General features: G+C 51.9%; 1 protein-coding gene across 3 annotated transcripts in view; it reads right to left on the minus strand.

Annotated features, from left to right (window-relative positions):
• Positions 1-677: 677 nt before the first annotated feature.
• Positions 678-12,191, minus strand: part of LOC119975074 (rho guanine nucleotide exchange factor 1-like) — a 97,897-nt gene continuing 86,383 nt past the window's right edge. For all 3 annotated transcript variants that reach the window (XM_038814579.1, XM_038814577.1, XM_038814578.1), the window contains exons 3-7: positions 10,946-11,038; positions 8,228-8,341; positions 4,383-4,481; positions 3,294-3,336; positions 678-803 (exon numbers count right to left, since the gene is read on the minus strand). In XM_038814579.1, the coding sequence (XP_038670507.1) occupies positions 694-803; positions 3,294-3,336; positions 4,383-4,481; positions 8,228-8,341; positions 10,946-11,038 (459 nt within the window). In that variant the 3' untranslated portion in view covers positions 678-693. The remainder of the gene's footprint in view (positions 804-3,293; positions 3,337-4,382; positions 4,482-8,227; positions 8,342-10,945; positions 11,039-12,191) is intronic.

Genomic DNA, 12,191 nt, shown 5'->3' on the forward strand with positions numbered 1-12,191 from the left:
GGTCATAGTTCAGAATTCTCTTGAGGTTAACATGCAGGTTCAGTCGGCAGTTAGAAAGGCAAATGCAATGTTAGCATTCATATCGAGAGGGCTAGAATACAAGACCAGGAATGTACCTCTGAGGATGTATAAGGCTCTGGTCAGACCCCGTTTGTGAGCAGTTTTGGGCCCCGTATCTAAGGAAGGATGTGCTGGCCTTGGAAAGGGTCCAGAGGAGATTCACAAGAATGATTCCTGGAATTAAAAGCTTGCCATATGAAAAGCAATTGAGGATTCTGGGTCTGTACTCGGAGTTTAGAAGGATGAGGAGGATCTTATTGAAACTTACAGGATACGGAGAGGCCTGGACAGAGTGGACGTGGAGAGGATGTTACCACTTGTAGGAAAAAATAGAAGCCAAGGGCACAGCCTCAGATTGAAGGGATCATCCTTTAAAACAGAGATGAGGAGGAATTTCTTCAGCCAGAGGATGGTGAATCTGTGGAACTCTTTGCCGCAGAAGGCTGTTGAGGACAAAACACTGAGTGTCTTTAAGACAGAGATAGATAGTTTCTTGATAAGAGGATCAGAGGTTATGGGGAGAAGGCAGGAGAATGGGGATGAGAAACAAATCAGCTATGATTAAATGGCAGAGCAGACTAGATGGTCCGAGTGGCCTATTTCTCCTCCTCCGTCTTATCATCTTATAGTCTTTCACCTGAAATCTTCCAGCTGGCCGTATATCTCTAGAGTCAGAGACTTCTGCATGACTTTAACAACGTTCCTCACACCTTCTTCACAAAGCATATCAGGACGGCAGCGATCTTTAACACAAACACATACATTCAAATCAAGACAGTGTGCATTTACAGAAACACAGGTGGAGGTCCATTCAGCCCCTTCTCGAGCCTGTTACACAGGAACAGGAGGAGGAGGCCATTCAGCCCCTCTCAAGTCTGTTACACGGGAACAGGAGGAGCACATTCAGCCTCTCTCGAGCCCGTTACATAGGAACAGGCCATTCAGCCCCACTCGAGCCTTTTACACAGGAATAGGAGGAGGCTATTCAGACCCTCTCAAATGTGCTACAGAGCAACAGGAGGACATTCAGTCCACCCTCGCGAGCCTGTTACACAGGAACAGGAGACGACCAATCAGTCCCCAGGGTCTGCCCCATCACTCAATCAGATCATGGCTGGCCTGCATCTTAATTACTTTACCCAACATATGCTCCATATTCTGTACTATCCTGACCCACCAAAAATCTTTGATCTCAATCCTGAACACAAAAGCGAAAGCCAGGATCCATCCCTGTTTGAACAGCCTGGTTCAAATTTTAAGATTCTGGATTAGTGTCAGAATGGAATTACCATAGAATTCCTACAATCCAGAAGCAGTCCATTCAGCCCATCGAGTCTGCACAGACCCTATGAAAGAGCACCCTACCTTGATCAATTCCCCACCCTATCCCCGTTACCCCATCTAACCTGCACATTTTTGGACGCTAAGGAGCAATATTTACTTGACCAATCCACCTAACCTGCGCGAGGTTTGATGCAGAGTAACTCTGCCTCTGCACTGTCCCCATACAACTCTCCCGGGACAGGTACAACATGAGGTTAGTTACAAAGTAGAATCCCTATAGCGTAGGAGGCGGCAATTCGGCCCATCGAGTCTGCACCGACCCTATGAAAGAGCACAACTTGCCTGGTCCACACGCCTGCCCTATCCCCGTAACCCCATCTAACCTTTTGGACATTATGGGGCAATTTAACATTGCCAATCCACCTAACCTGCACATCTTTGGACTGTGGGTGGAAACCGGAGCACCCGGAGGAAACCCACGCACACACGGGGAGAAAGTGCAAACTCCACAGTCACCCAAGGCCAGAATCGAACCTAGTTCCCTGGCGCTGTGAGGCAGCAGTGCTAACCATTGTGCCACCTCTGAATTCCATAATCCCACCACCCACCCGACAAACCCACCAGAGGAAACAGTTTCTTGTGGTGGACTGTATCGGTTCCTTTAATCATCTTAAACACCTCGATTAAATCACCCCATAACCTTGTACACGCGATGCAATACAAGCCTAGTCCTCTGCAACCTGACCTTGTAATTTAACCCTTATAGCCCTGGTGGATCAGCATCGTACCTCTTTCAAGGCCAGAATACACTTCCTGCTTTGCAGTGCACAGAAATGAACACAGTTAAACTCCAGTGGGGGTCGAACTAGAGCTCTGGACGATCGAAGCATCAGTTCCTCCACCCTCTTTGCATTCAAAAACCCCCTGGAACCCAAAAATCCTGCTGGTCTTCTGCATTTGCTGCTGGTTCATGTGACCTCAGACAATGGGCCCCTCCCTAGGCCTCTGGATCCTCCCGTTCTAGCCCGTCACTGATTAGGAAATAATGCCAGACTCATAAACACCGCGCTCACACACGATTGCCTGCAGAGTACTTCCCCAGACCCCCGTCCCCAGGGACCCCCCTTCTCTGCACGGGGATTCCTGTGTACAACCACGTCCCATTCCATGCCCCCACAGAGTTCACTTCCACAGAATCGTTATGGAGGAGGCCATTCGGCCGATCGTATCTGCACTGGTTCTCTGAACAATCATGGCTAAAGTGCCATTCCCCTGCATTTCCCCTGAACCCCTGAACAACCCGTCGAAAGCTTCGATTGAACCTGCCTCCACCACACTTCCAAACAGTGCATTCCAGTCCCCGAATCACTCGCTGCGTGAAAAAAAAAGTGATTTTCCTCACACGACATTTGCTTCTTTTGCAAATCACTTTAAATCTGTGCCCTCTCGTTCTAGATCTTTTTACGAGCGGGAACAGTTTCTCCCGATTGACGATAATGAAAGCAAATTACTGCGGATGCTGGAATCTGAAACAGAAACAGAAAATACTGGACTATCGCAGCAGGTCTGACAGCAAAACAAAGAGTCAACCAAATTCAAAATGTTAGCACCCTTCTCTCTCCAGTGATGCTGAGATAGTCCAGTATTTTCTGCTTTCTTCTCCCTCTCAACTATGTCCAGCCACCTCGTGATATTGAGCATCTCTATCAAATCTTCTCCTAGCCTTCCTCTGTCCAAGGAAAACAGTTCCAATCGCTCCAATCTAACCTCATAACTAGAGTTTCTCATCCCTGGAATCATTCTTTAAACTCTTCTGCACTCCCTCCAAAGCATCCACGCCCTTTCTATAGTGTGGCGTTCGGATCTGCACATAATATTCCAGGTGAGATCTAACTAGCATCTTGCCTTAGTTCAGCGTAACCTCCTCACTTTGTGATGAACGCACTTACCCAGTTCAAAAGAGATTTCCTGTGGTACAGGCACCTTGAGGATCTGAAACAAAATGAGAGGAACAACACACAGCATTAATGGGTGCCCATCTCCGGGGAATTACGGCGGGGGGGGGGGGGGGGGGGGGGGGGGGGGGGGCTACTCCAGTGGTAGAAACATGACTGAGGCCCTGCAGGCTGCGCCAACCAATACAAACTCTGCCCACAATCCAGTGTCCTGTCATCTCTCAAGTAATTAAGCAGGTACTGACTCTTTAATACACAGGTGCAGCACAGGGTGCAAGACAAAGTAAAGGTCTCGCTACACTGTCTCCACCAAACTCTCCCAGGACAGACATAACATGAGATTAGATACAGAGTAAAGCTCCCTCTATACTGTCCCCATCAAACACCTCCAGGACAGGAACAGCACGGGGTTAGATACAGAATAAAACTCCCTCTACACTGTCCCCATTAAACACTCCCAGAACAGGAACATCATGGCATTAGATACAAAGTAAAGTTTGTTCTACACTGTCCCCATCATTTACTCCCAGGACAGGTACAGCACGGGGTTTAAGTAAGATTAAAGTAAGATGGGCGGCACGGTAGCACAGTGGTTAGCACTGTTGCTTCACAGCACCAGGGCCCCAGGTTTGATTCTCGGCTTGGGTCCCTGTCTTTGCGGAGTCTGCACGTTCTCCCTGTGTCTGCATGGGTTTCCTCCAGGTGCTCCGGTTTCCTCGCACACGTCCCAAAAAACGTGCTTGTTAGGTGAATTGGACGTTCTGAATTCTCCCTCCGTGTGCCCGAACAGGCGCCCGAGTGTGGCGACAAGGGGGGTTTCACAATAACTTCATTGCAGTACTAATGTAAGCCTACGTGTGACAATAAAGATTATTAAAGTTCCCTCGACACTGTCCCCATCAAACACCCCCAGGACAGGTACAACATGGGGTTAAATACAGAGTAAAGCTCCCTCTACACTGTCCCTTCAAATGTTCGATTGATGAACCATGCCGAATGGTCAATGTGGTTACAGTAGTTGGAGACAGGTGCCCTGCTCGCCAGGGTGGGTAATGATTTGAAAGAATTTGAAGATAATCTTACCGCTGCTCTGTCCAGAAAAGTGTGGAAATAATCCATAAACATCCTGCGAGTATCTTTGAGATTGGCCCCTTTAAACAATTCCCCGTGCAGATAACATAGCTGTAGAAAGTTCAAAAGGTTAGATACGCTGTAACCTCAAAACTGAGGGCTTTCAAAGTCTGAAAATTACATTAACTATCCCTCCCCCAGTGGCAAAGCACCATCAAATCGTCCCCCCCAGCCCCGAAACCCAAACAATATCAAATACCCCCCACTGAAACACATTCCGCATGAAATACTCACCCGAGAGCAAATCCATATCAAATACCCCCGATAAATACCCACCCCGAGACCCAATCCATATCAAATACCCTCGAGACACATTCCCCATAAATACCCGCCCCGAGACCCAATCCATAGCAAATACCCCCGGACACTTCCCCATAAATATCCACCCCGAGACCCAATCCATATCTAATACCCCCGAGACACATCCCCCGTAAATACCCGCCCCGAGACCCAATTCATATCAAATAACCCCGAGACACATCCCCCATAAATACCCGCCCCGAGACCCAATCCATATCTAATACCCCCGAGACACATCCCCCGTAAATGCCCGCCCCGACACCCAATTCATATCAAATACCCCCGAGACACATCCCCCATAAATACCCACCCCGAGAGCAAATCCATATCAAATACCCCCGAGACATATCACCCATAAATACCCGCCCCAAGACCCAATCCATATCAAATACCCCCGAGACATATCCCCCATAAATACCCGCCCCGAGACCCAATCCATATCAAATACCCCCGAGACACATCCCCAATAAATATCCGCCCCGAGAGCAAATCCATATCAAATACCCTCGAGACACATCCCCCATAAATACCCACCCCGAAAGAAAATCCATATCAAATCCCCCCCCCCCCCCCCCGAGACATATCCCCGATAAATATCCCCCCCCCCCACCCCGAGACCCTATCCATATCAAATACCCCCGAGACACATCCCCCGTAAATACCCGCCCCGACACCCAATTCATATCAAATAACCCCGAGACACATCCCCCATAAATACCCACCCCGAGAGCAAATCCATATCAAATACCCCCGAGACACATACCCCATAAATGCCCCCCCCCCCCCCCCGAGAGCAAATCCATATCAAATACCCCCGAGACATATCCCCGATAAATAACCGCCCCGAGACTAAATCCATATCAAATACCCCCCGAGACATATCCCCCATAAATACCCACCCCGAGACCCAATCCATATCAAATACCCCCGAGACACATCCCCAATAAATATCTGCCCCGAGGCCCAATCCATATCAAATACCCCCGATAAATACCCACCCAGAGACCCAATCCATAGCAAATACCCCTGAGACACAGCCCCCGATAAATACCCGCCCCGAGAGCAAATCCATATCAAATACCCCGGAGACATATCCCCCTTAAATACCCACCCCGAGAGCAAATCCATATCAAATACCCTCGAGACACATCCCCCATAAATACCCACCCCGAGACTCAATCCATAACAAATACCCCCGATAAATACCCACCCCGAGACCCAATCCATATCAAATACCCTCGAGACATATCCCCCATAAATACCCGCCCCGAGAGCAAATCCATATCAAATAACCCCGATAAATACCCACCCCGAGACCCAATCCATATCAAATACCCCCGAGACATATCCCCGATAATTACCCACCCCGAGACCCAATCCATATCTAATACCCCCGAGACATATCCCTGATAAATACCCGCCCCGAGACCCAATCCATATCAAATACCCCCGATAAATACCCACCCCAAGACCCAATCCATAGCAAGTACCCCCGAGACACATACCCCATAAATACCCACCCCGAGACCCAATCCATAGCAAATACCCCTGAGACACAGCCCCCGATAAATACCCGCCCCGAGTCCCAATTCATATCAAATACCCCCGAGACATATCCCCCATAAATACCCGCCCCAAGACCCAATCCATATCAAACACCCCAGAGACATATCCCCCATAAAATACCCTTGTCAATCCCAGGAAGAAGAGTGGAAGCAGATTTGTTGTTGTAAATGGCAGACTGGGGTCAACTTCGATGGTGATGTCCAGCACGAGGGGACATAGCTTTAAATTGAGGGGAGATAGATATAGGACAGATGTCAGAGGTAGGTTCTTTACCCAGAGAGTAATAAGGGCGTGGAATGCCCTGCCTGCAACAGTAGTGGACTCGCCAACACTAAACGCATTCAAATGGTCATTGGATTGGCATATGGACGATAAGGGAATAGTGTAGAGGGACTTTAGAAGGGTATCACAGGACGGTGCAACATCGTGGGCCGAAGGGCCTGTACTGCGCTGTAATGTTCTATGTTCAAAATACCCCCGAGACACATCCCCCGATAAATACCCACCCCGAGACCCAATTCATATCAAATACCCCCGAGACACATCCCCCATGAATACCCACCCCGAGACCCAATCCATAGCAAATACCCCTGAGACACAGCCCCCGATAAATACCCGCCCCGAGACCCAATTCATATCAAATACCCCCGAGACATATCCCCCATAAATACCCACCCCGAGACCCAATCCATATCAAATAACCCCGAGACATATCCCCCATAAATACCCACCCCGAGAGCAAATCCATATGAAATACCCCCGAGACATATCCCATGATAAATACCCACCCTCAGACCTAATCCATATGAAATACCACCCCCTTCACCGGGACACATCCTTTGAAAAACACCCACCCTGAGACCCAATCCATATGAAAAAGCCTGCTCATGACATCTCCTGATAAATACCAACTAAGACTAGCCCGATCCATATCAAATCCCACCCCCCCCTCGAGACACATCCGCCATCAAATACCCACCCTGGGACCCATCAAATCCCCACTCCGTGACCCAATCTAGATAAAATACCCTCAAAAAAATGAAGCCATAGCAATTACCATCCCCACCGTGATACATCCCCGTCAACTCTCACCCCTCCTAAGAGACCCAATCCTTATCAAATGCATCAGAAACGCACGGCCTGTCAAATACCCATCCTGACACCCAAACCATAACAATTACCCCCCTCAGAACTCACATCCCGTCAAATCCTGCCCCCACCATCTGAGACACAATCAATAACCCCCACCCCACCCAGAGACATATCCCCCAACAAATATTCACCGAGACGCAATCCATATCAAACACCACCCCCAGACACATTTCCATCAAATACCCCAAGACACACTCCTCAGCAAATACCCCAAGACGTCCCCATCAGTTACCCTCTGAAACACTCCCCATCAAATACCCCAGCCAAAATACTCCACTTGAAGACAGGGTACCTATCAAATATCCCTTCCCAATAAAATATCTAACCTAGAAAGTCCCCATCAAACACTGCTACAAGATTCACTCCCATCAAATACCATCTCGGAACATTGCCCATCAGATAGCCCTCCCCCAGTTCTGCCCCCATCACTGCTGTACTGTCGATCACCTGGGAGCCAACGTGAACACAGCAAGATCACACAAACAGCAATCATAGGTGATTAATCACAAAATCATTTGTTGTTATGACGTAGGTTCAGGAACAAATATTGCCATGGGAAACTCTTGTTCTTCTTGCAATAGTCGGCACGGCAACCCCCGTTGAAGGGGGTTGATCTGACTTTGCTTTCACATCACATGGGCAAGATGGCACCCACGACAGCGCAAAGCACCCTGGATTCCTGACCCAAGCGTCTGTTAAGCGGTACTGGGAGTGAGTCATGGCTGCAGATCAGTAATGCAAGGGGATGGGATGGGAAACGAGGCAGACGTTGCACTCACCACAGCCGCGGCATCAAACTGCAGGATGACATGATGGAGGAAGACGACGAGGCAGGTTGGTCGATCCTTCAGCAGCTCAATGCACTGGAAGTGGCTGCAGTTATCGTCGACCGTCTGTAAGGCAGAGCATCTTTGGTTAGGGAAAAAACAGGCAGTGCTGCTCTAGAAGGGCAGACTCCAGGTTCTGTCTGCTCAGACTGGACTGCAGCAAACCGAGGGGGGGCTTCTTGACAGACTGACGACCATTCAGGGATTCAGCAACATTTTACTGTGCAACCTGAGTGTCGGAATGAAGGAGCTAGAAGGAAAGTGTATAGCCAGGGGGAAGATTAGACATGCTTACTCTACATGGAGGGGCAATGAGAGGACAGATCAGATAGACTTCATAGAATCATAGAATCCTTACAATTCGGCCCATTGAGCCTCCACCAACCTTTTGAAAGAGCACCCGAACCAAGCATATACCCCCACTCTATCCCCATAACCCCATCTAACCGTGGTGAAATTTTGCGAGGCCAATCCACCCAACCTGCACATCTTTGACGGAGGAAATCCACGCAGACACGGGGGGAATGGGCAAATTCCACACAGTCACCCAAGGCCGGAATCAAACACAGGTCCCTTGTGCTGTGATGCAGCATTGCTAACCATTGTGCCACCATGCCACCCTCCTTCCCCACACAGGAATGATAAAACATCAGCTGAAATGCGGCAACCAAATGCTCCAGATTCATAGCAACAAAGTATTGTAGGGGCTGGAGGACGTCAACAAGATAGGGAGGGTTGTCAGGGCTCGAGGAGTTTAGAGAGAATGAGAAGGTCGTAGGGGCTGGAGGACGTTACAAAGAGAGAGAGGATTCTAGAGGCTGGAGGAAGTTACGAGATGGGGAGAATTGTAGGGGCTGGAGGAGGTTACAGTGATCGGGAGGGTTGTAGGGGCTGGAGGAGGTTGCAGAGATAATAATAATAATAATAATAACAATCGTCATCATCATCGCTTATTGTCACAAGTAGGCTTCAATTAAGTTACTGTGAAAAGCCCCTAGTCGCCACATTCCGGCGCCTGTCCGGGGAGGCTGGTATGGAAATTGAACCCACGCTGTTGGTCTTGTTCTGCATTGCAAGCCAGCTGTTTAGCCCACTGTGCTAAACCAGCCTCTATAGGGATGGTTGTCTGGGCTGGAGCAGGTTACAGGGATAGGGAGGGTTGTCTGGACTGTAGGAAGTTACAGAGATAGAGGGGGTTCTAGAGGCTGGAGAAAGTTACAGAGATAGAGGAAGTTCTAGAAGCTGGAGAAAGTTACAGTGGTGTGGATAATTGTCAGGGCTGGAGGAAGGAACAGAGATAGGGAGAATCACAGGGGCTGGAGGAGGTTACAGAGATCGGGAGGGTTGAAGGAGCTGGAGGAGGTTGCAGAGATAAAGAGGGTTGAAGGAGCTGGAGGAGGTTACAGAGATAGCGAGAGTTGAAGGAGCTGGAGGAGGTTACAGAGATAGGGAGGGTTGCCGGGGCTGGAGGAGTTACAGAGTTAGAGAGGTTGTGGAGGCCTAAATTAAAGCAATCACCATCTGTGTCCAGCTCAAATGGATTGGAAGTGCAGTACATGAGACTGAGGATGAAATCCCTCACGGCAGGTCATGTCACACATTAGCACAGTATCACAGTGGTTAGTACTGTTACTTCACAGTATCAGAGTCCCTAGTTCAATTTGCGGCTTTGGCCACTGTCTGTGCAGAGTCTGCACGTTCTCCCCGTGTTTGCGTGAGTTTCCTCCAGGTGCTCATGTCCCGAAAGACGTGCTTGTGAGGTGAATTGGGACATTCTGAATTCTTCCTCTGTGACCCCGAACAGGCCCTGGGGTGTGGCAACTAGGGGCTTTTCACAGTAACTTAATTGCAGTGTTAATGTAAGCGTACAATAATAAAGATTATTATTAAAAAGCTTGTAAAATGCCAGCAGGGTAGGCCGACATCAAGGTTCATAGGAAGGTTGAAGGTGACCCTGAGAAATGTGGCAGGCATACCAGTGATGGGTGCAGGAGCTGGAGGGAATTACAGAGTTCGGAAGGGTTGCAGGAGCTAGAGGAGGTTACATAGATAGGGAGGGAAGAAGCTGCTCCATGAGTGGCGAACTGTCGAGAAGGAGAGAGCACAGATTTAAAGTGGTTGGAAAAATAAGCAATAGAGACAGGAGGAAAAACATTTTCACACAGCGAATGGTTAAGATCCAAAACGCGTTGCCTGGGTGAGTGCGGTGGAAGAAGGATAAAGCAAATCTTCCAAAAGGTATTCTGATTATTTACGTTAAAAGGATAAAATTGCAGGGCAACAGGGATAAGGTTGGTGGGAATGGCACCAGGTGGATTGCTCTTCCACAGACACAGACACAATGGGCTGAATGGCCTCTTCCTGTACTGAAACCATTGTGATTCTCAGGTCCCAGGTCACCGGGGAGAGCTCCAATGGATCATCACCAAACAGCGACACTGGGGTGCAGCTGGATCCTCACTCAAAAGAGGGTATCTATGATTGACAGTGCAGCAGTTCCTCCGCACCGGCACAAGAAGCAAGAGCCTGGGCTATGAGGCTAAAGTCTTCGGGGTGGGGTTTGAGCCTGGGAATTGCTGACTCTGGACAGGGAGTCCTGCCCTCCGAGGGCTAAGCTGAGAACTCTCTCACCCACCCCCGCCAATCTGCCATCAGCTGCCAGAAACATACCGGATCCAAGTCGTTCTCAAATTCCTCGTCCTCGGCCCCAATGATTAGCATCGCAGGATTGGTGGATCCGTGAGCCCTTCCAAATGGCAGGCGCTGAAACGCAAACAAGCACAACGTCAGTATGCAAAGCAGCCATATTTGTTTAGCCAAATGAAACCAGGCTGAACAACAAAGGCCCCATACAATCTGTCCATGAAATAACTCGAGGTCAGCAGACATCAGGCAGTGGGGGGAGGGAGAGCGGGGTGGAGGGGGAGGGCGAGCGGGGTGGGGGGGGCAGGGAGAGCGGGGTTGGGGGGGGGGGGACTGCGGGGTGGGCGGGGAGGGACTGCGGGGTGGGCGGGGAGGGACTGCGGGGTGGGCGGGGAGGGAGAGCAGGGTGGGCGGGGAGGGAGAGCGGGGTGGGCGGGGAGGGACTGCGGGGTGGGCGGGGAGGGAGAGCGTGGGGTGGGCGGGGAGGGACTGCGGGGTGGGCGGGGAGGGAGAGCGGGGTGGGGGGGGGAGGGACTGCGGGGTGGGCGGGGAGGGACTGCGGGGGGGGCGGGGAGGAGGAGCGGGGTGGGCGGGGAGGGAGAGCGGGGTGGGCGGGGAGGAGAGGGGGTGGGCGGGGAGGGAGAGCGGGGTGGGCGGGGAGGGGAGAGCGGGGGTGGGCGGGGAGGGAGAGCGGGGTGGGCGGGGAGGGAGAGCGGGGGGGGCGGGGGAGGGAGAGCGGGTGGGCGGGGAGGGACTGCGGGGTGGGGGGGGGGACTGCGGGGTGGGCGGGGAGGGATGCGGGGTGGGCGGGGAGGGAGAGCGGGGTGGGCGGGGAGGGACTGCGGGGTGGGCGGGGAGGGAGAGCGGGGTGGGCGGGGAGGGAGAGCGGGGTGGGCGGGGAGGGACTGCGGGGTGGGCGGGGAGGGAGTGCGGGGTGGGCGGGGAGGGACTGCGGGGTGGGCGGGGAGGGAGAGCGGGGTGGGCGGGGAGGGAACTGCGGGGGTGGGCGGGGAGGGAGAGCGGGTGGGCGGGGAGGGAGAGCGGGGTGGGCGGGGGGAGGGACTGCGGGGTGGGCGGGGAGGGACTGCGGGGTGGGGGGGGAGGGACTGCGGGGTGGGCGGGGAGGGAGAGCGGGGTGGGCGGGGAGGGACAGCGGGGTGGGGGGAGGGGACTGCGGGGGGGCGGGGAGGGAGAGCGGGGTGGGCGGGGAGGGAGAGGGGGTGGGCGGGGAGGGAGAGCGGGGTGGGCGGGGAGGGAGAGCGGGTGGGCGGGG

The sequence above is a fragment of the Scyliorhinus canicula genome, chromosome 12 (assembly GCF_902713615.1).
Source record: "Scyliorhinus canicula chromosome 12, sScyCan1.1, whole genome shotgun sequence".
Lineage (NCBI taxonomy): Eukaryota > Metazoa > Chordata > Chondrichthyes > Carcharhiniformes > Scyliorhinidae > Scyliorhinus > Scyliorhinus canicula.